Source organism: Macaca thibetana, chromosome 10, assembly GCF_024542745.1.
Source record: "Macaca thibetana thibetana isolate TM-01 chromosome 10, ASM2454274v1, whole genome shotgun sequence".
NCBI lineage: Eukaryota > Metazoa > Chordata > Mammalia > Primates > Cercopithecidae > Macaca > Macaca thibetana.
The window spans coordinates 87,115,914-87,143,606 of record NC_065587.1 but is presented as its reverse complement, the minus strand read 5'-3'; the positions used below and the strand labels follow the sequence as shown (position 1 = coordinate 87,143,606).

At 40.8% G+C, this 27,693-nt stretch overlaps 1 protein-coding gene and 1 pseudogene across 6 annotated transcripts in view; both read left to right on the top strand.

Moving 5' to 3' along the window:
* DZANK1 (double zinc ribbon and ankyrin repeat domains 1) overlaps positions 1-27,693 on the top strand; it is a 97,403-nt gene that overhangs the window by 46,656 nt on the left and 23,054 nt on the right. For all 6 annotated transcript variants that reach the window (XM_050745344.1, XM_050745346.1, XM_050745345.1 and 3 more), the window contains 3 exons: positions 18,905-19,027; positions 19,833-19,997; positions 21,542-21,749. In XM_050745344.1, the coding sequence (XP_050601301.1) occupies positions 18,905-19,027; positions 19,833-19,997; positions 21,542-21,749 (496 nt within the window). The remainder of the gene's footprint in view (positions 1-18,904; positions 19,028-19,832; positions 19,998-21,541; positions 21,750-27,693) is intronic.
* On the top strand, positions 3,251-6,838 carry LOC126929185 (beta-1,3-galactosyl-O-glycosyl-glycoprotein beta-1,6-N-acetylglucosaminyltransferase-like; annotated as a pseudogene).

Below are 27,693 nucleotides of genomic sequence, written 5' to 3'. Positions count from 1 at the left end.
TCCTTCTGGGTTGCTGTGTATGTTTTTGATTGTTTGCAGGGTTTGTTCTCATCTCAGAGAGATTCCTCATGAAACTGCACAATGTGGTTAGTTGGTCTACAGCAGCGGTCCCCAACCTTTTTGGCATCAGGGACTGGTTTTGTAGAAGACAATTTTTCCATGGACCTGGTTGGGGGATGGATTCAGGATGAAACTGCTCCTCCTCAGATCATCAGTCATGAGTTAGATTCTCATAACCTAGATCCGTCACGTGCGCGGTTCACATTTGGGTTCGCGCTCCTATGAGAATCGAATGCTGCCGCTGATCTGATAGGAGGTGGAGCACTCACCTCCTGCTGTCCGGCCCAGTTCCTAACAAGCCGTGGATCCATATAGGTCCGTGGCCCAGGGCTTGGGGACCCCTGGTCTGCCTGATTAGTATCAAATGGGTGTGTACTAGTTTCCTAAGCACCATCAACTAAGTGGCTAACAACGACAGAAATCTATTGTCTTACAGCTCTGGAGGCTAGAAGTCTAAAATCAAGGTATTGGCAGGGCCATACTCCCTCTGAAGGTGCTGGGGAATGAACTGTTCCATCTCCTCCCCCAGCCTCTGATAGCCTCAAGCTTCCCTTGGCTTCTAGATGCAGCACTCCAGTCTCTGCCTTTGCCATCCCGTGGAGCTCTCCCTCTGTGTCTGCCTGTGTGTGTATGCCACTGTGTCCAGGTTTCCCTTTTTCATAAGGACACCAGTCACACTGGATTAGGGCCCACCCTAATGACCACATTTTAACTTGATTACTTCTGTACAGACCTTTTTCCAAATAAGGTCTCATTTTGAGGTACTGGGAGTTAGGACTTCAACTTATCTTTTTCTGGGCAGACAGAATTCAACCTATAACAGTGGAGTTGGACAAGATACCTTTCTTTTCTTTTAGGATGGAGTCTCGCTCTGTCACCCAGGCTGGAGTGCAGTGGTGCAGTCTCGGCTCACTGCATCCTCTGCCTCCCAGGTTCAAGCGATTCTCCTGCCTCAGCCTCCTGAGTAGCTGGGATTACAGGTGCATGCCACCACACCTGGCTAATTTTTGTATTTTTAGTAGAGACGGGATTTCACCATGTTGGCCAGGCAGGTCTTAAATGCGTGACCTCATGATCCGCCCACCTCGGCCTCCCAAAGTGCTGGGATTACAGGCTTGAGTCACTGTGCCCTCTGACAAGATACTTTTTTATTTTTATTTTTTTTATTTTATTTATTTATTATTATTATTATACTTTAAGTTCCAGGGTACATGTGCACAACGTGCAGGTTTGTTACATATGTATACTTGTGCCATGTTGCTGTGCTGCACCCATCAACTCGTCAGCACCCATCAACTCGTCATTTACATCAGGTATAACTCCCAGTGCAATCCCTCCCCCCTCCCCCCTCCCCATGATAGGCCCCGGTGTGTGATGTTCCCCTTCCCGAGTCCAGGTGATCTCATTGTTCAGTTCCCACCTATGAGTGAGAATATGCGGTGTTTGGTTTTCTGTTCTTGTGATAGTTTGCTAAGAATGATGGTTTCCAGCTGCATCCATGTCCCTACAAAGGACACAAACTCATCCTTTTTTATGGCTGCATAGTATTCCATGGTGTATATGTGCCACATTTTCTTAATCCAGTCTGTCACTGATGGACATTTGGGTTGATTCCAAGTCTTTGCTATTGTGAATAGTGCCGCAATAAACATACCTTTTAATGTCATCTCATCACGGACAGTCTAAGAGTAGTTGATTTGAAGGAACTTCTTTTGTTTCCAGCTTTATTGAGATATAATTTATATGCAATAAAATTCACCTATTTTAATTGTACAGTTTGATGAATGTTGGTAATTATATATAGCCATTTTAACCACCACCACAATGAAGATATTTAACAGTTCCATTTACCCTGAAAAGTTTTCTCATTCTTCTTTCTAGTTGAGCCACTTCCCTGGTCACCAGACCCAAAAAATACAGATCTGTTTTGACACTATGATTTTGTCTTTTATAGAAGTATGTAGTTTTTTGTGAGTGCTTCGTTTCCTTCACTTAGCAGAATGTTTTGGGGGTTCATTCATGTTGTTGCATGTATTAATTTTTTTTTTCATTTTGATTGTTGAGTAGTATTCCTCAGTATGGATATACTGGTTGATTCATCCACAGGTACTCATGCTGTTTCCAGTGCTGGCACGTTATGAATAATGCTGCGTTACATGCAAATCTCTGTGTGGGCATAGTTTTCATTTTCCTTAGGTAAATACCTAGGGGTAGGATTGCTGGGTCCTATTTAAGCGCATGTTTAACTTTATAAGATACTGACCTATATGAAACTGGAACCTTCATATATTGCTGCTAGGAACACAAGTGGTATACCTTCATATATTGCTGGCCTATCACTTGTGTTTCTACTAGCAATATATAAAGGTTCCAGTTTCTCTACGTCATCTCCAACACTTACTATCACCTGTCTTTTATTTTTTCTTCCTTCCTTCCTTCCTTCCTTCCTTCCTTCCTTCCTTCCTTCCTTCCTTCCTTCCTTCCTCCTTTTCTTTCTTTCTTTCTTTTTTGTCGTTGTTGAGACGGAGTCTCACTCTGTCGCCCAGGCTGGAGTGCAGTGGCACAGTCTCGGGTTACTGCAACCTCCACCTTCCGGGTTCAAGCCATTCTCCTGCCTCAGCCTCCCAAGTAGCTGGGACTATAGGTGCCCGCCACCATGCCTGGCTAATTTTTTTGTTGTATTTTTAGTAGAGAGGGGGTTTCGCCATATTGGCCAGGCTGGTTTCGAACTCCTGACCTCAGGCGATCCACCCGCCTCGGCCTCCCAAAGTGCTGGGATTACAGGTGCCCAGCTGGAGCCTGGCTGGTATCACCAATCATTTTAATCATGATATTCCCTTTTTACCATTTTAATGTATGTAGGATCTATAGTGATATTATTCCCCTCTTTCATGCCTGATACTTGTAATATGTGTGTTCTTTCTTTATCATTCCCTCTCTCTCTGTCTGGCTTGTAAATTTTATTGATCTTTTCAAAGAACTAGCTTCTGGTTCATTCATTTGCTCTATTTTTTTGAATCCTATATTTTTTTATTTTGCTCTTCATTATTTTATTATTTTTTCTTTGGGTTTAATCTGATTTTCTTTTTCTAATTTTTAAGGTGAGAACTCAAATTATTAATTTCAATTTTTTCTTATTTTCTAACACAAACTATAAATTTCTAAGAACTTATTTAGCAGCATCCCTATGTATTTTCATTATAATTCAGTTTGAAATGTTTTCTCATTTATCAATGATTTCTTTTTTGACCTATGACTTATTTATTAGTTCCAAAACATATGAGCTTTCTCTGTTTATCTTACTCTTATTGAGGTCAAATTTAATTCCATTAATGGTCAGAGAGCACACTCTGTATAATTTCAGTTATTTTAAATTAATGAGGTTTATTTTATGGCCCAGGATCTAACTTGCAAAACATACCAGGTGCATTTGAAAAGAATGTGTGAGTGGAGTATTCTATAAATATCAAATCAATGTGAAGTGTTGCACAGATATTACATATATTTGCTTATTTTTGTCTAGTTTTTCTAGCAAACAATGAAAAAGAGGTATTGGAAAGCTCCAACTATAGGAGGTGAAAGACTTGAACGTTAAAAACTGAAAAACATTGATGGAGGGAATTGAAGAGACACAAGTACAGTCATGCATCACTTAATGACAGGGAAACATTCTGAGAAATGCATTGTTAGGTTGTTTCATTGTTGTGTGAACATCGTGGCATGTACAGTATTTCACAAGCCTAGATGGTATAGCCTACTGCATACCTAGGCTATCTGGTATACCCTATTGCTCCTAGGTTGCAAACTTTACTCAATACTCTAGGCAATTGTAATACACATCACAAGGTGATAGAGGTTTTTGGCTTCTGTAAAGTGTGATGGGGCCTACTGTCATATGTGCAGTTTTTCGTTGACCAAAATGTCATTATGTGGTGCATGACTGTAAATGGAAAGATATCCCATGTTCATGGACTGGATGAATTAATATTGTTAAAATGTCCATAGTCTATCAATATTTTGCTGACATTTTTCACAGAAATAGAAAAAAAAATCTTAAAATTTGTTTGGAACCACAAAAGACCCTGAATAGCCAAAGGAATTTTGAGAGAGAGAGAAAAAAAAAAAGAACAAAACCAGAGATATCACACTTCCTGAGCTACTATAAAGCTATACTGGCTGAGTATCTCTTATCTGAAATGGTTGGAACCAGAAGTATTTGGATTTTAGGTTTTCTGGACTTTGAAATATTTGTGTATTTATAATGAGATATCTTGTTGATGGGACCCAAGTCTAAACATGAAATTCTTTGTTTCTTATACAAGTTATACAAATGGCCTGAAGGTAATTTTATATAATATTTTAAATAATATTGTGCATGAAACAAAGTTTTGACTACATTTCAACTGTGACCCATCACATAGGTCAGTTTGGGTTTAGGAGTATTTTAGATTTTAGATTTTCAGGTTAGAGATGTTCAGCATATAGTAATCAGAACAGCATGGTACTAGCATAAAAACAGACATGTAGACCAATGGACCAGAACAGAGAGCCCAGAAATAAATTCATGCAGCTACCATCAATTGATTTTTCAACTAAGGTGCCGAGAACACACAATGGGGAAGGGGAAAGGATAGTCTCTTCAGTAAGTGGTGTTGGGAAAACTGGATATTTACACACAGAAGAATGAAATTAGATCCTTATCTCACACCATATACTAAAATCAACACAACATGGATTAAACTGAAAAAATTCTACCAGAAAACATAGGAGAAAAGCTCATGACATTATTCTGGGCAATGATTTTTTTTGGATATGACCCCCAAAGCACCGGCAACAAAAGCAAAAAATAGACAAATAGAATGACAACAAACTAAAAAGCTTCTGCATGGCAAAGGAAACAATCAACCTACAGAATGGAAGAAAATATGTTCAAACCATATGTCTGATAAGGGATTAATATCCAATACATATAAGGAACACAAACAACTCAATAGTAAGTAAACAAATAACCTTATTTAAAAATGGGCAAAGGGAGAAGTCCTGCATGGCTTCTGTTAGCAGAAGCTGCATGGTAGGGCAACCTCCTGTGCCCTGGGGCCAGATGACACTCTAAGGTGGATGAGTCACCTGTAAATCCAGCTGAGCATTGCAGGCCACCCAGGGAGAGATTTTTTAAAAGCCTATTATTCCTGGATGCCTGATACATTTAAGATGCCTGACAGCATGAAAAGTACTTGGAATAAATGCAGGATGTCACCTGGAATCAGAGCCCTAAGTGATCTGGACTTTCCTTAATTATGAATGCAGCATTCTTCATTTCAAGATGCCTTTGCGCTTCTGATAAATGCAAACTGACAACCCTCAAGGCCACAATGGAGGGGAAATAGTTGGTGCTTAAAGCCTAGAAGACTGCCCTTAACAAAGCAAAGTCCCTGATTGGCATTTGAAATGCTGAGGCAGTTGCTGTGGAGGAGACATTTTTCTTATCCCACTAAGTACGACTTTGTGGTTCTTATTTTTTCCCTAGTCACCACTGTTTTAAGGATTCATCAAAAGTCCAAATCTGTAAGCATCACATACATGGAGCTTGTTGGAGAGAATCCTAGTAGTCATATTAATTGCACCAAAATTTTATAGGAGGAGGTAGATGAAATCCAAAAGGTAAAACTTGAGATGCTAACGGTGAAATTTACAAAGTGCCCTTGGTGTATACCTGACGACTGTATCAACATGACCGGTTATGTACTTCTTCATGTACTTCTTTCATCAAGAGATGCAGATATATTGTAGAACCCCTTAAGAAGGAAGAGTTCTATATTGTAGAACCCCTTAAGAAGGAATATGCTATTGGGCCAATAGCATATTCTATACTGGTTCATTACAAAATTGAAATGCTTGACAGGCTCCGGAGAGCCATGTATATGCCTCGGAATTTCTATTGCATTCATGCGGACAAAAAAAAATCAGAGGATTGCTTTTTAGCTCCAGTGATGGGCATTGTGTCATTTCAGTCACATCTTTGTGGTCTGTCAGTTGAAGAGTCTGATTTATGCCTTGTGGAGTTGGGTTCTGGCTGACCTCAACTGCATGAGGGACCTCTGCACAGTGAGTGCAGACTGGAAGTACTTAATACATCTTTGTAGTATGGATTTTCCTGTTAAAACCAACCTAAAATCATTAGGAAGCTCAGGTTGTTAATGGGTGAAGACAATCTCAAAGCCAAGAGGATGCCATCCAATAAAGAAGAAAGGTGGAAAAAGTGGTATGCAGATGTTAATGGAAAGCTGACACACATGGCGACTGTCAAAGGGCATCTTCCGCTTGAAGCACCCTTTTTTTCAGGCAGTGTCTATTTTGTGGTCAGTAGGGAGTATGTGGGGCATGTGCTAGAGGATGAAAAAACCCAAAAGTTTATGGAGTGGGTGTGAGGCACAGACAGCCCAGATAAGTATCTCTAGGCCATCATCCAAAGGATCGCTGAAGTCCCTGGCTCATTCGCTTTAAACCATAAGTATGAGTTGTCTGGCGTGCATGCGGTTGCTAGGTTTGTCAACTGGCAGTACTCTGAGGATGATGTTTCCAAGGGTGCTCCTTACCCACCTGTACTGGGGTCTCCATGTACTCAGCATGCATTTTCAGAGCCAGCAACTTGAATTGGATGCTGTATAAGCACCTATAGGTGCAAGCCCGTATATTTGATATGGATGTTGACCTCCTTGCCACTCAGTGTTTGGATGAGCATCTGAGGCATAAAGCTTAGGAGACTTTAAAACACTGACCATTATTAGCAATTTTGGGAATAAGAAGAAGGATGCACAAAATGCCGACTATCCCATTCCTCTTCCTTGTCAATAAGCATCAGAAAAGTTGTTTGGGGTCCTGTTTGGGCCAGGGACTCTGAGTCTTCAAGTCAGAGAAGCTGCATGTTTTCTGCAGAGCACAATTAGCTAGAAAGGTGTTATAATTTCTACTTTAAACAATTACAAGGGCTTGAAAGGGAATTAAGAGGAAAAAACCAAAAAGATAAAGCTGTTTTTTTGTTTTTTGTTTTTTGTTTTTGTATTTACACCAATATTTATTTTTACCATTTCTGATGTTCTTTTTTTTTTTGAGATAGAGTCTCGCTCTGTCGCCTGGGCTGGAGTGCAGTGGCCGGATCTCAGCTCACTGCAAGCTCCGCCTCCCGGGTTTACACCTTTCTCCTGCCTCAGCCTCCCAAGTAGCTGGGACTACAGGAGCCCGCCACCTCGCCCGGCTAGGTTTTTGTATTTTTCAGTAGAGAAGGGGTTTCGCCGTGTTAGCCAGCATCGTCTGGATCTCCTGACCTCGTGATCCACCCGTCTCGGCCTCCCAAAGTGCTGGGATTACATACAGGCTTGAGCCACCACACCCGGCCTCTGATGTTCTTTACTCTTCTCTGTGGACCTGAGTTTCTCTTTGGTATCATATCCCTTCACACAGAGGAGCTCCCTTTATCACTTCTTAGAGTGTGGGTCTGCTGGCAGTGATTTCTCTTTGTTCTCTTTTACCTGAAAATGTCTTTATTTCAACTTCATTCTCATAGAGTATTTTTGATGGATATATAATTCTGGGCTGACAGTTATTTTCTTTCTGAACTTTAAAGGTGTTCCACACTCTTCTGGCCTCCATGCTTTCTGCTCAAAAGTCAGATGTGAATCAAATTGACATTTTCACATATGAGATGTGTCATTTTTCTCTTGCTGCTTTTAAGGTTTGCTTTTTATTGTTGGTTTTCAGCAGTTTGGCTTTAATGTGCTTTAGTGTGAACTTATTCTGGTTGGTGTTCATTTAGAATCTTGTAGCTATAAATTTCTGTCTTTCATCAGATTTGGCAATTGTTTGGCCATGACTTCTTTAGTTTTCCACTCCACTCATTTTCTACTTTCCATCTGGAAGTGCATGTACACACCTGTTGAATTGTTTGATATTATCTAATAGGTCCCCGAGGTTCTGTTCTTTTTCATTGTTGTTGTTCTTTTTTTTTTTTTTTGAGATGGGGTCTCGCTCTGTCATCCAGGCTGGAGTGCAGTGGTGCGATCTCAGCTCACTGCAACCTCCGCCTGCATAAAATTCCTCAACATACTAAATACCAAGAAAAAAATTTGAGGGGAGGAGGGACAGAAAGTTTGGTCTCCATTCAGATATTTTGTCTTTAGCTGAGCTGCTTCAAGCCTGTTCTGTACATATGTTGTTCAGGGATTGGTAAGAGATCTGAATACACAGAAAAGATCTCCTCTCTGTCTTGTTTCTTTCTGGGAACTCCTTGCCTCTTTAGCAGCCAAATATTCCCCAGCTTCAGTTTTCTGGTTCTCCTGGCCAGAAATATTGACTTGTGCCCACCACTTCACATGTGCTATGTAGACCACCCTTAGCTCCAGGCTGAAAACTGTGATGATGGGAACTGACTTTGTGTAACTCCCCTCCTGCTTGTATGTACTTGCTGCAACTTTAGCTGCTTCTGTTCATTCTCCACTGCCTTCATGTATTATCAGCAGATTTTTTTTTTTTTTTTTGAGACAGAGTCATGCTCTGTTGCCCAGGCTGGAGTACAGTGGTGTGATCTCGGCTCACTGCAACCTCTGCCTCCTGGGTTCAAGTGATTCTCCTGCCTCAGCCTCCCAAGTAGCTGGGATTACAGGCATGGGCCACACCCAGCTAATGTTTGTATTTTTAGTACAGATGGTGTTTCACCATGTTGGCCAGGCTGGTCTCAAACTCCTGACCTCCAGTGATCCACTCGCCTCGGCCTCCCACAGTGCTGGGATTGCAGGTGTGAGCCACCACACCCGGCCTATTATCAGCAGATTTTATAGTTATTTTCTGTGTGGGAGTCATTTGTTATGGTCTTATGCTATCATTACCAGAAGGAAAAATCTGTAGGGTTTTTTTTTTTTAAAGACGATTTTTATTACATATGATGTGTTTCTTCTTCAGAACTGAGACTAAAAACCAACTAATGGGATGGTGAATTTCATCAGAAAACACATCCATTTCCAAATCAAAGCTGGTGTAATTTTAGGGTTGTCTTTTGTTGAGAGTTGTTTGTCTGTTAATGTGGTTTTAGACTTGATATCACTCTCTCATCATAAAATGACACTCTATACCAAGGCAGCAGAAGAAATAGTGAGATTGGGACAGCATAAAAATGGGAACCAGTGGAACTTCTGGAATTCTTGGAATATTCTTACAGATAGATTTCAGTAAATTGCAAGCAAAAGATTTTCTCAGACATCCTTTCCTCAGGCATTCAAGACTTCTTATGTAAATAATAAAACCATTTAAATTGATTTTATTAACTGTCAGTGATGTAACTGTTTCAGAACAATCCCAAAATTGAATTTGTTCTAAAAATTGTATTTCTATCTGAATGGCATATCAGAGCTTAGATGTCACAGGATACTACTTATCTCTGTAGTCCATAGAAGTCACAATGCATGTTCATTCTGATAGCTTTATGACTTTTCTTTGTTTAGCAGCATTAATATGATGGGGTAAGGTAACTTTTCTTTCTCTTCATTTTTTTGTTTTGTTTTTTGATCAGTAAGACTACCAGAAAGATAACTTTTCTTTCTTTAAAGCAAAGTTGTATTTAAAAGCCACTAGAACAGTCAGTACATTTCCATGAAAAGTTTGAAGTCTTTGTATTTAGAAATCCAGGCCAGCAAGCTTTATGCCAAAATCCTGTCTTAAGGATAGGACAATTGAAATGTAAGTTCTGAAGCAAAAGTTTGCAGATAATTTCTCTTTGATTTACCTGAAGGAGTTTCCCTCTAATTGCACAGAAATGAAGGCAAGTGCACACAAAGAGGGCCTCTGTTCTCGGGTGTCTGTGGATGCTGGGGGCTGATGTGGCCTCTCTTGGATAGGTTTCTATTCTAGAAAACAGAGCCGTCCCTGAAGCAAAACAGGATATAGCAGGGCAGATAGAGTGAACTAAAGTGTGTGTCTTTAGGGAAAAGTGCCCTTAGCAAATAGTTTCCCTGGTGTGCGCAGTCTTAGTATTGTGGCAATACACACATCCAGTTACCAATTGAATCAATCATTCATTGACTCAGTAAAACCATTTGAATGACTCCCATGTGCCAAGATATCAGGACTGTCCTAGTGGGAGGAATAAAAGTGAAATTATAGTCCTTTCTCCTGAAGAAATCAAGTTCTAGTGGAAAGCAAGGTGGGACAGGAAGGAAGCTGGCTGGTGGAACTTGGCCCAGTGCTAAGCATTCCTATCCCCTTAACTGTGGGTAATTGTCTGAAACTCCCTACAGACCTGGGAAGAAGCTATTGTATTGAAGGGGCTGTATGGAATTAGGGAGAGAAGCCAGGCTTTAGAGTCAGATGACCCTAATCGTGCATCTCACCCTCTCTGTGTCCCCATGCTCTCCCTCTGTAAGATGGGGACAGTGACAGCTCCACCTCCCAGGTCTGCCTGCCGGGACTGCTGTGAGGGTGCAGGGCAGTGTGGGAACAGAGCCTGCACATGGTGGGTGGTCAGGTAGCAGCCACTGTGCTGTCACTCCCGTTTGGGAAGTGAGCAAGTCTCTTACCAGGCAATAGTGAGGAAGCAGCAGGAACAGATTCTAATCTAGGTTTACCTAACATAGGCCCAGGAATTCTCATGAAACAATTCTGCCTCTGTCCCCAATATAAAATAATTGTTCTCATGTGTCAAGAGTGGGAAATCAAGTCACACTTTTCTATGGAAACCAAAACTCCAAAGGGTAGAAGATAAGCCTCAATCGTGGCCCCTCAGGTAGTTTAGCTCTCTTCTTCCTTCATTAATATTGTTCTGTTAAATCAACGGTAGGGCTTGCTATCCCTTGTAGAGGACTATGTGCTCGCAAAGGAGATGTTCCTGATAAGTCCTGCTCTTGCAAACAAAGCAGGACATTCCTTCCCTGCAAACAGGGAGGACAAAGGAGTCAGCTGCAAACAGCAGACCCTGGGGACTGGTTTATGTGTAAACATCTTGAAAAACCAGAAAGTCAGGGAAAGGTCAGAAAAACAACATGTGTCTTGTGACTTGGCAACATTCCACAAATGACTGTATAAAATAAATCAGAGCATGCCATTCGGGGTGGCTGCCATGCTTGTCTCGTCTTGTGTTGTCTTGTGTGTTCATTCCTTTGTCTAGGAAACACGCGGACCCCAACATCTGGTGCAGTGAGCAGGGTCCGTGGCTCCACGAGAGCAAGGAACCGGAGGGGGAACACCCTGGGTAAGTAAATAAAGAAGGGAGACCCACGGGAAAATTATGGGGAATTCCAACCTCTCTGGCCTCTGAATACTTGCGGTTGCTCCAGGGACTGTGGATGTCTATAGGGGTAGAAATAAAAGAAAAGACTTTGAAGCGACTGTTTGCCCATGTTGAGCAACATTGTTATTGGTTTCAATATCAAACTAAAGTGCAGCTAAATCGAAAGGAATGGTTACAAGTAGTTAAAGTCCTGCCTCGAGCTCATCAGCGAGGGCAAACAATGCCTCTGACTTTGTGGACTTTGTGTAGTTCCATTACTCAAGCATTAGAATTACTTGAAACTGACTCAGAACATGGCGATACTGCCACAAGAGGTGAGGCATCTGAAGCTTTGGAGAGGAATGATCTTAGAGAGGAACATATTTACGCCCTGGTTGCCGAGGATAAAGAATTGGAAGAAAAGCTAATGCCTCCTTCATCTGAAGGAAATTCTGACTTGCAGCGCATTTTAGATATGTTACAACAGTTGTTAAAATTACAAGGTGCTGCTGCTCCTGTTTCTCCTATTCCTCCACCACAAGCCTTCCCTGTTACTTTCCCTTCTGCTCCTTTGGAGGAAGATTCCCCCTTGCCACCACCTCCAACTTCTTTGCCTATGTCAGGTCAGGTTTTTTCTGTACCCTTTCCTCCTGTAGGAGAAAAGAAAGAATTGAAGGTAAAAGATGATTTTGAAGAATTAGATTTGTTCCCAATAACATGAGCTGCTTTTGGCCCCAATGCTCAGTTTCCAAACGGTGGCCATAATGTGACTTCTACAGCACTACAATTTAAATTTTTGAAAGAAATGAAAGCTGCAATTTCCAATTATGGACCTCAGTCACCGTTTGTTCTCGGCCTTCTCGATTCCTTTTCTTCAGAACATATGATGATTCCTATTGACTGGGAAATGCTGGGAGAGGCTGTCCTTGACTGCTCTCAATGGCTTCAATTAAAAAGTTGGTAGTAGGAGGAGGTAAGAGTACAAGCTAGAACAAATGCTACCCGAAATCCCCCAGGACCTACTGAAGAACAGCTTACGGGTACTGGACAATATGCCACTCTTAATGCTCGAGCAGGCCTAGATGATATTGCCCTCACTCAGATTAAACTTTGTTTTTAAAAGCGTGGACTAAAGTGGAGATAACAGGTAAAACTTCTTTATCATTTGTAAAAAATCCTGCAAGGAGCCAATGAGCCGTATCCAGATTTTGTAGCCCGTCTTCAAGATGCTGTATTGAAGACTGTAGGCGGGGGTCCTGCTTCTAAAATTCTTCTGGATACGCTGGCCTTTGAAAATGCTAATCTTGAGTGTCAAAAGTTATTAAGACCTTTAAAAGCCAGTGGAGCTAATTTAGATGAGTATATTCGGGCTTGTGCAGGCGTTGGAGGAGCTATTTACAATGCTCAGTTGTTCGCTGGAGCACTTTCTAAGCCCTTAAAGAGTAATTCTAAACAAGGTGTATGTTTGCAATGTGGGAAACCTGGCCATTTTAAGAAAGAATGTCAGGAAAAACTGGCCTTCCGACCGGAAAAGAGAAAAAGTTACCCTCTGGGGAGTGCAAACGATGTGGAAAAGGTCGACATTGGACAAATGAATGCCGTTCAAAAACTAATAAGAGTGGAAATTTATTGTCACCCCTCCCAGGAAACAGGAACCAGGGCCCGCAGGCTTGGGGCCCCAACAATTACAATGCAGGCCTATCGCAATACCCAGTGAGTGATGGCTTACAACATCAACGAATGACTTCGAGTCATCCTTAAGGATATCACCCCTTACCCCCGTTTCTCAGCTTTATGCTGCCACTAAGCAGAGTGCTGCTGCTGACTTGGCTATTACTCAACCTTATACTTTTTCTCCTAATGGAGGAATATATAAGTTAGCTACTGGAGTGTGTGGCCCTTTGCCAAAGGGACATGTAGGACTTTTGTTAGGTCGAAGCAGCAGCGCTATACAGGGGTTAATGGTGGTTCCAGGAATCATTGATCGTGATTTTACTGATGAAATCCTTATTATGGTACAGGTTTCACAATTTATGCACCTAGAGGCAGGGGAATGTATTGCACAATTGCTTTTATTGCCTTTTTTTCCCTTTCTGTCTAGAGACGTGTCTCGTCAAGGAGGTTTCCGTAGTACTGGGAAAACTGTTTTCTGGGAAACTTTAGTATATGATCAAAAACCTTTATGTTCATTGCAAATTAATGGGATACTTTTTGAGGGATTAGTCAATACAGGAGCAGATATATCAATTATTTGCTTGGCTCAATGGCCTGCTCATTGGAAAAAGAAACAAGTATCGGTTACTCTATCTGGCCTAGGTACTGCTTCTATAGTCTACCAAAGTGCTGAGCCCCTGAGCTGCATAGGACCTGAAGGACAACAGGGAAAAGTATTATTTTGTATAGTTCCCATTAACATTAACCTTTGGGGCCGTGATCTTTTACAACAATTTGGTGCCTTTCTAAGCATTCCTCATATTTCTCTGGCTGCCAAAAATATGATGTTCAAGATGGGCTACAATCCTTTAAACTCTTAGCCACTGTCCACAAGCCTCAGGCTTTACAATTGAAGTGGAAAACTACAACTCCTGTTTGGGTGGAACAGTGGCCATTATCTAAAGAAAAACTTGAGGCTTTAAAGAATTTAGTTAAGGAACAATTGGCCGAGGGGCATATTGAACCAAGTACTTCTGCATGGAATTCCCCTGTGTTTGTCATTAAAAAGAAAAGTGGAAAATGGTGCTTATTAACTGATCTTAGAGCTGTAAATGCCTGTATTCAACCTATGGGGACTTTACAACCTGGTCTTCCTAATCCAGCCCTCATCCCACAGGATTGGAAATTAATGGTCATAGATCTTAAAGATTGTTTTTTTACTATTCCATTATCACCCCAAGATTGTGAAAAATTTGCCTTTACTGTTCCTGAATATAATAATAGACAGCCTACTCAAAGATATCAATGGAAAGTTCTCCCTCAAGGTATGCTTAATAGTCCTACTCTTTGTCAAGAATTTGTTCATAGAGCTTTAAATCCTGTTAGATGTCAATTTCTTACTATATTGATATATCATTATATGGATGATATTCTATTAGCAACTCCAGATGAAGTCCTGCAAAGTCAAGTTTTTCATGCTTTACAACAGCAATTAACTCAATATAATTTACAAATTTCTCCTGAGAAAATACAAACTCAATTTCCCATTCAATATTCAGGATACCTTTTAGCAGAAAAGCAGATTCGGCCACAAAAAGTTCAAATTTGAAGAGATCAACTTTTGACTCTTAATGATTTTCAAAAATTGCTAGGAGACATAAATTGGCTTTGCCCCATCTTAGGCATACCTACTTACAAATTGCAACATTTATTTGCTACCTTAGAAGGGGATTCAGATTTAAATAGTTCCCGTCATCTATCCCCTGCAGCAGAAGAAGAGTTGTCGTTTGTAGAAAATAGAATTAGTGAAGCTCAACTTAATTATATTGCACCCAATCTTCCACTCTCTTTATGTCTTTTTCATACTCCTCACTCGCCAACGGCCTTTTACATCAAGATAATAACATTCTGGAGTGGCTATTTTTGGCTAATAAAACCATTAAAAAAATTCACCCATACATTGATAAATTGGCTGAATTAATTATCAAAGGATGACATCGAGTTTGTCAATTGCTTGGTACTGACCCTATTAAAATTATTACTTGATTATCTAATCAATACATTGAGTCTCTATTGGAAACTCATGAAGGTTGGCAAGTGGTTTGCGCTGAGTATACTGGCTCTTTTTCTCAGCACTACCCTAGCAATAAATTATTTGCTTTTCTACAACAATATCCTTTATTGCCATATAATCCCATCTCTTACACCCCAGTTAAAGGTCCCACCTTTTTCACTGACGCATCTAGTAACGGAAAAGCTGGATATTGGACTCAAGATAATTTAAAATTTCTCACTATCCATTTGAATCAGTGCAACAGGGAGAACTTTTTGCCATTCTTATGGTACTGCAGGACTGGCCTCAAACCCCTTGTAATACAGTTAGTAATTCTCAATACGCTGTATACGTAACTAAATATGTTTCTCAAACTTCTTTGCCATTATTTCCCAAAACTCCTTTATAAAAATTATTTTCTTTATTATTTATGGCTCTTACTTCTCGCACTGCCCCCCTTTTTATCACTCATATTCGTTCTCACTCTACCTTGCCAGGACCTTTGACTTTTGGCAATAGTCAAATTGATTCCTTACTTATCGGCAGTGTCCAACATGCTCAGGATGAGCACCAATTGCATCATACTAATAGTTTAGGATTACAACGGCAGTTTTCTATAACACGCCGACAAGCCCGAGCTATTGTCAGGGCCTGTCCATCTTGTGCTCCTATTATTGCACCTTTTCTAAGTCAGGTACTAATCCTCGAGGCACTCAACAAAATCACATTTGGCAAATGGATGTCACTTATGTCTCTTCTTTTGGTCATCTAAAATATGTTCATCATACAGTTGATACCTGGTCACATTTCCAATGGGCTACACCATTACCCTCCAAAAAGGCTGACTCTGTTATCACTTATTTACTTACTTGCTTTGCGGTTAGGGGAGTTCCTGCTGAATTAAAAACTGATAATACCCCTGCTTATCGCTCTCGTAAATTGGCTGCCTTCCTTTCTTTATATCATATTCACCATTCCACCGGTATTCCATTTAACAGTCAAGGCCAAGCAATTATTGAAAGAACCAATGCTAATTTAAAATTACAACTTTCAAAACAAACAGGGGGAAATGGGCGAGATTCCCCAAAACATCAAATTCTGAAAGCCCTTTTTACTTTAAATTTTCTCAACCATTGGTGCCAATTACAGCAGTCGGCAGTGGTGAAACATTTTCAACAGCCCTTAGAAAAGCTGCAAAACAGTAATCCGTGGGTGTATTATCCTTCATTACAAGGGCAATATTTTAAAAGGAAAAGTTTTACAGTGGGGCCGAGGCTATGCTGTTGTCCGTACAGGTGCCGGAGACGAGTGGTTTCCATCTCAACGGTTGAAAGAGTGCCATGGCGAAGAGGAGTTGATTCGAAGAGTTCCTCAAGGAATTTCAGGAGCTGAATCTGAGTGCTCAGAGAACATTCACCTTTGGGACTCGACATGCGGACCCCCGACATGGAGTCAACTGAAAAAGCTTACTCAGGAACCTGAAGGGGTTGTTCAACAAGCCAGGCAGCCCAAAACCCCACTGACTTTATTCTTGGCTATGCTGGCTGTAGTGAATTGCCAGGTAACGACTGGAGAATTTACATACTGTGCTTATATTCCCTTTCCACACTTATATCAAGGTGTGGCCTGGGGAGACAAAGAAGTCCCAGTATTTACTAATGATACTGCTTGGATGCCATCACCTTTTTAAAACCAGGATCCTGAACTAGACACTGGCACAATAAATAATTCATATCCATTTGGGGTTGAAGGGTTACCCATATGTCTTGGGAGTAGCCCACATTGTCTGCATCCTTCTCATGAGGCTTGGGCTGTTCGCTATAACCATAGTCATATATCTGCCTTTACTATGATTATTGTGGCTCAAAGTTTTAAGTATAATCATACTGCATTACTTAATGAAACTCTGCCAAGTACATTATCTTTATGCCCTATCCCTGATGTGTCCGGAGGTGTTTCCCAACTAGAGTGGACTAGATGTAGAGGTAGTGGGCCACAATTGTTGTTAGAAGTAAAAGGGAAGAGTCGTAAATACCTTGTTACAGATTGGAGTGTACATGGAGATTTTCAAACTAAATTCAGCCATGTCAACCTGCGTTGGCATAAAGGTAATCACAGCATTTCTGCGGATGGCAATGAAACTATTATTTGGCATGATGGTGGTCTATCACCCCCTATGCCACATTTGGCTAATACCTCACAAATACAAAGTCATATTTGGAAGTTGCTAGCTGCTGGTAAACCAATGTTCACTTTCAAGGGAAACATGTCCTTAAATCTTACTAATATTGCTAACCCTTTCCATATATCTTTGCATCAAAATACTTCTAGATATGTTATTGCATGTGTAAGAAAGCCTTACTTGTTGTTGACAGGAATTATTAAATAGGATAATAATACAGGGGTAGTTAACTGTACAAACAATTGTGCATTCTTAAGTTGTATAAATACTACTTGGTGGAATAATAATTGGAATGAGTCTCATTCCGATTTATATATACTAAGAGCCAGAAAAGAAACCTGGCTACCCGTGAACTTAACACATGCCTGGAGTGAATCTGCTGGGGTTACTCAAATTTACAAAGTAATGCAAGATCTTGTCCACCGCAGCTGGAGAATGGTTGGGGTCGTCGAAGCAGCAGTGGTGGGACTTGTAGCAATTGCTTTCACCACCGCTGTTGCTGGATTAGCTCTACACCAGAGTATACAAAATGCAGAATTTATGCAACAATGGCATGAACAATCACATTTGTTGTGGCAGCAGCAATGAGACATAGATGCTCATTTGACTGAATGAGTGGATAATCTGGAGCAAGTGGTTTCTTGGTTAGGAGATCAGCTAACAGTGTTGAATACTTGAGCTTTGTTAAAATGTGATTGGAATACTACCCAATTTTGTATTACTCCTGTTCCTTTTAACAGCACTGTACATAATTGGACTGAGATAAAGAGACTTTTAATTGGCCATAATAATCTTTCCTTAGAAATACAAGAATTAACACAAAACATTTCTGAAACATTTTGCAATCAGTTACCGTTGCTGACCGGAGCAGATTTGATGACTGGTATTGCAAAAAGCTTGACGTCTTTAAACCCTATGAGCCCTGTAAAAACTTTACTGACTTCTGTTTCTAGTAATGTATTGATTGTTGTTCTTGCCTTTGTCATTTTCACAGTCTGCTGGAGACGGTGCCAAAGGGCAAACACCGAATCCCAGCGAGCTCAACATGTGATGATGGTTTTGAAAGAAATTCAAACTTGTAAATAAAGAAAGGGGAAATGTAGAGGACTATGTGCTCGCAAATGAGATGTTCCCGATAAGTCCTGCTCTTGCAAACAAAGCAGGACGTTCCTTCCCTGCAAACAGGGAGGACAAAGGAGTCCGCTGCAAACAGCAGACCCTGGGAACTGGTTTATGTGCAAACATCTTGAAAAACCAGAAAGTCGGGGAAAGGTCAGAAAAACAACATGTGTCTTGTGACTTGGCAACATTCCACAAACGTCTGTATAAAATAAATCAGAGCATGCTGTTCGGGGCGGCTGCTTCGTTTGTCTCGTCTTGTGTTGTCTTGTGTGTTCATTCCTTTGTCTAGGAAACATGTGAACCCCAACCATCCCTGATATTGAGAAATATTAAGATGTGCAAGGCATCAGTTTCATTGACTTTCTGTGATCTCCATGAAGGAATGTGTGCTCTGTGTACTAATTTATTAACTGGTGAAACCTATCATAGCTGTACTCCTTTGGGCAAAAAAAAAGAAAAAAGAAAAAAATTGTATTTCCAGGGCTCATATTGTCTGGGGGCTTTTTATCTTTTTTGAATTGGGAGGGGGATTAGAGAATATAGTACTGATCCTGCCTTTAAATGCCGTTTCATTCACCAGTCAATATGCAGTGGGGATAAAGCTAGTCCTCTGCCCACTCAGAAAGGGGGAACCATCTCTTGCTCCAGATGTGGTCGTTGGAATCTCTGGGAGGCGTCCTTCTGCGGCTGGTGTGGAGCCATGGTGGGTATTTTAAAACAGATTCTGTATACTGAGCACCTGGAGAGAGCCAGGCACTTCTCCCATGGCCTTGCAGAAATCACTTCTTGTGATTTTGCCACTGGTACCTATAACCTAAGAATCTGGAGATAGGGATAATTAATTATCTTACATTGAGAGCCATCTCTGGTGACGGTTTTGATTTCCTTTTCTTTGAGGTTAAACCTTTTCACTAATTTATTGACTGCTGGCATTTTAAAAAATGAATTCTGTCTGCTTGCCTCTATAATAAAACACTCAAGACAATGTATTTATTCATTTATCTAAGTATCACATGCAAATAATAAGAAAGTTTTAGAGTGAAGGGTTAATCTCCTTTCTAAGTCCCACAGTTCTCCTCTCAGAAGCAATTGCTCATATCCAGTTCTTGAGATGTTCTTTCAGCTATTCAAGGCATGTATAAGTAAACTGGTGCTATGAACACTGATCCAATTATTTTCACCTAGCAATATGTCTTGTTAGTAACCTCCTCATTCTTTTAAGTGGCTTCATAATCCATTGTTTGTATGTATGTACTGTAATATATTTAGACCATCCCTATTGCTGGACATGCCTGTTGTTTTCAGTGATTTCTTTTAAAACCACAGTGCTTTAGGGGTTGACCTGAAGTACACTTCTTTCTGTACTTGACCATCTGTAGGATAAATTCTGGAAGGTAGAATGGCTGGGTCAGAGAGTGTGGGCATATGTTAATTTGTATGGGTATGACAATAATTTACATGGGGAAATTATAACTCTAATATTCATCAAGGTATTTTCTATCCTCTAGCTTGGCATTCCTGCTGGCTGCTCTGTTTGCCCTAAATGTGGGGCCAGCAATCACCTGTCTGCCCGATTCTGTGGCTCCTGTGGTATTTGTGTGAAGTCGTTGGTGAAGCTTAGCTTGGATAGAAGCCTGGCTCTAGCTGCTCAGGAACCTCGCCCTTTTTCTGAGGTGAGGCCTCCCCTGTAGTAAGAACTGGTACCCAGGAAAAGGCTGTAGCTCTGAATGTGTGTGCTCTACCCTGTGAATCAACCCGGGGAAGAGACCCAAAACTTTTAGAACTTTCACATGGAATTTCAACTAGGTGTGTAAATAAATGCAGTCAATTTAGATTTTAAACACTCAAATGATTTCTTCAGAAATCAAAGATCTAAGTGGGCATATTTATGTGTAGTAAACTGAGGTCTATGCCATTGCATTTGTGGACATAATGCCACTTTAGTGGCTTTAAAACACATGAAATAGAATGCACCTCTCTTGAATTTCGTATGTAGCATTCTGAGAACTTTTCCTTCCCCTTGTTTATATTTTAGAAAACTTAGGTATATAAGATTGCTTTTGTAATTTATAACAGCTGGGCATAGTTTGAGGAAAATCTCACCAGGTTATTTTCAGAAGTACTTAAGCTCTAACAATTGGCTTTGTGTTAGATTTTTATAATTATTTTATAAATTTCTCTAAGCTGGATAAAGACTTTTCATGTTTCCTCTTATCTCTTTATTATAAGAAGTTAAAGACTGATAATTATTAGAGGATGCACTCAGCACTTTGTATGCAGTTTTAGGGAGTTCATGACCTTCTTTTGTGAGACGGAGTCTTGCTCTGTTGCTCAGGCTGGAGTGCAATGGTGCAATTTCGGCTCACTGCAACCTCCGCCTCCCAGGTTCAAGCGATTCTGCTGCCTCAGTCTCCTGAGTAGCTAGGATTACAGGCGCATGCCACCATGCCCTACTAATTTTTGTATTTTTAGTAGAGATGGGGTTTCACCATGTTGGTTGGGCTGATCTCGAATCCTGACCTCATGATCTACCCACCTCGGCCTCCCAAAGTGCTGAGATTACAGGCATGAGCCACTGCACCCAACCGTTCATGGCTTTCTTAACCTAGTTTGAAAGATTTAAATCCTAGACTGCCACTAGCTCTTACTCCTTTGTGCAAATGAAACAAAGGTGTTCATTTCTCAAGACACTTGACTGCCATCTATTGGAAATTGCTTGTAATATACTGCTTTTTCTACTAGAAAAATTATCCTAATATTCAAATATATGATGTTCACCATGTGAATGGTACTACTTTGAATGCAGTGATGTTGTGCAGTGCACAACCTTTCATGGTAGTCCTCTCAGGTCCCCAGGAGAGTATGTTAGAGAAAATGTTGGTGACCAGTGGCCGAGTGTGGATGAGTAGTGAAGTCTATGCTCTATTGCATTATAGAGCTGAAAAGGATAGATATCTTCCAGGCATCAAGCAGGCCAGCGAACACCCCTGGATTTGTTGAATTTTAGGTAATACATGGCTAATCATGGATCAGGCTGGAAGTTGCTGGGAAAGACAGGAGCAAGGAAGATGAGCCAAAGACTGGAAAACCCTTTTAGTTCAAAGTACAGTTTTTTTTGAGATACTTTTTATTCTGATTAAAAATGTTTTCTATAAGTAAATGCAAGATTGATTAAATCATATTCTAATTTAAAAAATGTTTTCTGCCTCACTTATAGCCCCAATGTGCCTGGCAGTCCCTGAATATTCCTTTGCCCAGATCTGATGCTGGGACTAAGAGGGACATAGGCACACAGACTGTTGGCCTGTTCTACCCATCCGGCAAGCTGCTAGCAAAAAAGGAACTGGAAATAGCCTCTCAAAAGCAGAGGCAGGAGAAAATGAGTGACCATAAACCGCTCCTCACAGCCATCAGCCCAGGAAGAGGTAAGGGAGAGATGCCCTTTCTTCTGGTCAGGAGGGAATTCACTCTTTCTCTGAAAGAACATTTCATTTTCTCGTCGTTTTAATTTATTTGTATATGTAAGAAGTAAGTTTCTTTCTTTTCCTCTTTTTCAAGGAATTTTCTTTGTATGGGAAAAAAGAAGCTCTTCTGTAAGCTCTTCCTTAAACTGTCAGTACTCTGATGTTTTAGCTCATAGCCCTGTTGTCTGGCTCCTTAGTCACATGGCGCATGTGGGTTTCTTTTGTCGTGGTAGGCGTGTTGTTAGTGTGCAGTGCTATTGCTATCTGCCATTATCCCTTTTTTTTTATTGTGGTAAAATTTATGTAACATAAACTTTACCATTTTGACTATTTTTAAGTCTATAATTTGGGCTAGTTGTGGTGACTCATGCCTGCAATCCCAGCACTTTGGGAGGCCAAGGCTGGAGGATCTCTTGAGTCTAGGAGTTTGAGACCAGTCTGGGCAACAAAGTGAGACCCTGTCTCTACAATTTTTTTTTTTTTTAAGCAGTTATTTGTGGTAGTGCATGCCTGTGGTCCCAGCTAGGTGCTTCAAATTTCATTCTGAAACTTAATCTCCATTGTGGTGGTATTAAGTGGCGGGACCTTTTGGAAACTGATCATGAGGATGGAGCCCTCATGAATAGATCAGTGCCTTATGAAAGGGCTAGAGGGAATGAGCTAACGCCCCTTTTTGTCCTTTGGCCCTTCCTCCATGTGAGGACACAGCATTCCCCTCCTTTGGAGGATGCAGCAATGAAGCACTATCTTGCAAGCAGAGAGACCAGGCCCTCCCCAGACACCTAACCTGCAGGGACCTTTATTTTAGACTTCTAGCCTCCAGAACTGTGAGAAATAAATTCCTGTTCTTTATAAATTACCCAGTCTCAAGTATTTTGTTTATAGCAGTGCAAATGGCCTAAGACATTTTGCTAGTATTTTGTTGAAGACTTTTATGTCTGTATTTATGAGATATTTGTCTGCAGTTTTCTTCTTTCCTTCTGCTGTCTGTCTGATTTTGGTATCAGGATAATGGTAGCCTTATAGAAACACTTCTTTCTTTTTGAAGTGGTTATGAAGAATTGATATTAACTCTTATTTAAATTTTGGTAAATTACCTGTAAAGCTATCTGGATCTGATGTTTGTCTAGTGGGCAATTCTGATTACTCTTTACTTTTTATAGGTCTGTTCAGATTTTCTATTTCTCGCTGAGTCAGTTTTGGTAGTCTGTGGTTTTCTAGATATTTGTCTTTTTCATCTGATTAATTTATTAGCATACAGTTGTTTGTGATATTCTTTTATAATCTTTTTTATTTCAATAAAGTTGGTGATAACATCTCCTATTTCATTTCTAATTCTAGTAACTTGAGATGTCACTTTTTTTGGTCAATCTTACTAAAGGTTTGTCAATTTCATTGATCTTTTCCAAGAACCAACTTTTGGTTTTATTGATTTTCTATTATTTTTATATTCTGTATTTCATTAAATTCCACTCTAATCATGATTTCCTTCTTTCTTCTTACTTTAAGTTGACTTTACTCTTCTTTTCCTGGTTTAAGGCCAAAGATTAGGGCAATGATTTTGAGATCTTTCTTCAGAATGTGAGCATTTGCTGCTATAAATTTCTGTTTGAGCTTTGCTTTCACTGCGTCCTGTAAGTTTGGTGTACCTTCATTTTCTTTCTTTCTTTTTTTTGAGATAGGGTCTCGCTTGGTCGCCCAGGCTGAAATGCAGTGGCACAATCATGGCACACTGTAGCCTTGACCTCCTGGGCTCAAGTGATCCTCCTCCCTCAATCTCCTGAGTAGCTGGGAGCACAGGCACAAGCCACCACACCTGGATAATTTTTAAATGTTTTTGTAGAGATGGTGTCTCACTGTGTTGCCGGTGTTGGCCAGTCTCAAACTCCTGGGGTCAAGTAAGCCTCCCACCTGAGCCTCCCAGAGTGCTAGGATTACAGGCATAAGCCGCTGTGTCCAGCACCATGAATCCAGGTTTTTTGTCCATTCTGACAATCCCTATTTTTTTTTTTTATTGGATTGTTTCATCCATCTACATTTAGTGTTATTATTGATAAAGTTGGACTTACCATTTTCTTTTTGTTTTCCAAATGTTTCTAAATGCCTTTTTTGTTCCTCTGTTGCTCCTTCACAGCTTTCTTTTGCATTGCATGTTTTCCAGTGTAACATTTTGATTTCTTTAATGACTTTTTCACTACATACTTTATTTCCTTAGTGACTACTATAGGGTTTTCCTCATACATCTTAACAGACTATACTTCAAGTTTATACTAACTTAATTCCAATGAAATATAGAAATTCTACCCCTATAATTCAATTCCCTCCTCCCAACTTTTGTGGCATTGTTTTCTAGTATAACATTATGTTTATGTTTACATATATGTTATAAACTTTCAAAACACTGCTATTAGTTACAACATGATGTCTTTTAAAGATGCTTAAAGAAAAAAGAACTATTATATATTTATGGCTTTTGTTACATTAGCCTTCTTTTCCCCCATTTATAGTTCTCTTAATTTATTCCTTTGGATTCATTTCCTAAGCCCAATGAAGCTTTGCTCTTACCCACCTCCTTTTCTTTTTTTTTTTTTGAGATGGAGTCTCACGCTGTTTTTTGTTTTTTGTTTTTTGTTTTGAGACGGAGTCTGGCTCTGTCACCCAGGCTGGAGTGCAGTGGCATGATCTCAGCTCACTGCAAGCTCTGCCTCTTGGGTTCATTCCATTCTCCTGCCTCAGCCTCCCAAGTAGCTGGGACTACAGGTGCCCGCCACCACACCCAGATAATTTTTTGTGTTTTTGGTAGAGACGGGGTTTCACCGTGTTAGCCAGGATAGTCTTGATCTCCTGACCTCGTGATCCACCCACCTTGGCCTCCCAAAGTGTTGGGATTACAGACGCGAGCCACTGTGCCTGGCCTCACCCCTCACCCATCTTCTTTGTGTTGTTATTGGTCAATATATTTTATTTCTATATGCTATAGGCCAAACATTATAATTCTATTCATATTGTTTTACATAATCTCTTTTTGAATCTGTTGAGAAGAAGGGAAAATAAATATGCATTTATAATGTCTTATAATTACATCATTACCTTTACTGGTGATGGTGGGCTGTGTGTGTGTGTGGGTGTGGGTGTGTATTCATATTACTCTCTAGGGTCATTTGCTTTCAGTCTAAAGAACTTCGTAAGTATTCTTATAAGGTGGGTTTGCTAGCAATGAACTCTGTTTTCGTTAAACTCTACTAGCTGTAAGATTCTTGCTTTACAGTTGTTTTCTCTGAACACTTTGAATACGTCAATCTACTGTCTTCTGGCCTCCATTATTTCTGATGAGAGTTCTGCTGTTAATATATTGGGGATCCCTTGAACCTTAGGAATCACTTCTGTCTTACTTCTTTCAAGATTCTCTTCTTGTCATATTCTTTCAACAGTTTGATAATGTGTCTCGCTATGGATCTCTTTGAGTTTATCCTACTTGAAACTTATTGAGCTTCTTTTAAAAAATTTTTTAAACTTTTTATTAAAAAAATTTTTGTGGCCAAGCGCGATGACTCAAGCCTGTAATCCCAGCACTTTGGGAGGCCGAGACAGGCGGATCACGAGGTCAGGAGATCGAGACCATCCTGGCTAACACGGTGAAACCTTGTCTCTACTAAAAAAAATACAAAAAACTAGCCCGGTGAGGTGGTGGCCACTTGAATGTTGATAGTTTTCTCTAGGTTTGGGAAGTTCTCTATTACTATCTGTTTGTATTTTTGTTTGTTTGTTTGATTTTTAAGATGGAGTCTCACTGTGTCGCCCAGGCTGGAGTGAAGTGGTGTGATCTCAGCTCACTGCAACCTCCACCTCCTGGGTTCAAGCGATTCTCCTGCCTCAGCCTCCCAAGTAGCTAGGATTAGCAGGTATGAGCCACCACGCCTGGCTAATTTTTATATTTATAGTAGAGATGGGGTTTCACCATGTTGGCCAGGCTGGTCTCGAACTCCTGACTTCAAATGATCCACCCCCCACGTTGGCCTCCCAAAGTGCTGGGATTACAGGTGTGAGCCACCGCTCCTGGCCTGATACTATCCCTTTGAAGAAACTTTCTACTGTTGTTTCTTTCTCTACCTCCTCTTTAAGGCCAAATACTGTTAGATTTGCCCTTTTGAGGCTATTTTCTAGATCTTTTAGGTGTGCTTTATTGTTTTTTATTATGTTTTCTTTTTTGTCTCCTTTGACTGTATTTTTGAATAGCCTGTCTTCAAGCTCACTTTAATTCTTTCTTTTGCTTAATTAGTTCGGCTGTTAAGAGACTCTGATGCATATTTCGGCATGTCAGTTCTATTTTTCAACTCTAGAATTTCTACTTGATTCTTTTTAATTATTTCAAACTATCTTAAATTTATCTGATATTTTTCTGAATTTATTTTCTGTGTTATCTTGAATTTCTTTAAGTTTCCTCAAAACAGCTATTTTGAATTCTCTGTCTGAAATGTCATTTAGCTCTGTTTCTCCAGGATTGGTCCATGGTGTCTTATTTAATTCATTTGGTGAGGTCATGTTCTCCTGGATGGTGATGATGCTTATAGATGCTCTTCAGTGTCTGGGCCTTGAAAATTAGGTATTTATTGAGGTCTTCACAGTCTGGACTTGTTTGTGCCTATCGTTTTTGGGAAGGCTTTCCAGGTATTCGAAGGGACGTGGACCCCAAGCCACATAACACGGTGATTTTTGCAGACTTGTAGAGGTACTGCTTTGGTGGTTTTAGATAAGATCTGAAAGAATTATCTGGACTACCAGGAAGAGATTCTTGTTCTTTTCCCTTACTTTTTCCCAGACATACAAAGTCTCTCTTTATGTGCTGAGCCACCTGGAACTAGGGGTATGGCAATGCAAGCACTCCTGTGGCCACCACTGTTGGGACTGAGTTAGGTCATACCTGAAGCCAGTGTAGCACTGGGCCTTGCCCAAGGTCCTTCCCTTCCAGGTAGTAAGTTCTACCAGGCCTTGAGCATGTCTAGAGATGCTGTCGGGAGCCAAGGGTTGGAGTGAAAAAACATAATTATTTACTTGATGTTCTATTATATTGCAGCTAAGCTGGCACTTAAATCATGATAGAAAGTCTTTCGTGATTTTCCCTCCCCTTTCCACAGGCAAAGGAGCCTCTCCCTGTGGCCACCACCACTACTGGTCCACAGGTCCACAGGGGATTCTGCCAGGCCACCGCCAATGTTCACTTGAAGCCCAAGGGCTCTTCTGTTAGCTTGTGGCGAATGCTGCCAGGCCTGGGATTCACCCTTCAGGGCAGTGGGCTCCTCTCTGGCCCAGGGAAGATCCAGAAATCCTGTCCAAGGCTCTAGGCCTAGACTTGGGGACCCCAAGAGCCTGCTTGTTGCTCTACCCCACTGTGTTCAAGCTGGTACCTCGGGTGCAAGATGAAGTCCCCTTTACTTTTCCCTCTGCTTTTCTCAAACAGAATGAGTCTTGCACCATAGCTACTACAACTTGGAATGTGCTGGGTCTCCCCTGAAGTTAGCACATATCAGAGCACAAGGCCCACAGCATACTCCCTGGGTATTGCTGGTGGTTATTTGGGCCCAGGGGCCCTTTAGTCAGCAGATGATGAATCCTGCCAGGACTGGGGCCTTCCCTTCAAGGCAGTAAGTTCCCTTCTGGCCCAGGGCATGTCTAGAAATGTCAGCTGGGAGTTAGGGCCTAGAAGGGGGGCCTTATGACTCTGCCTTGTGCTCTGTCCTACTGTGGCTGAGCTGGTATCCAAGATACAAGACAACGTCCTCTTTACTCTTGCTCTCCTCTCCTTAAGTAGAAAGGAGTTGCTTTTGTTGTCATGAGCTGCACTGCCTGGAGTTGGAGAATGGATATTATAAGCCCTCCTTAAACCATGCCAGCTGATGTCTCCCTA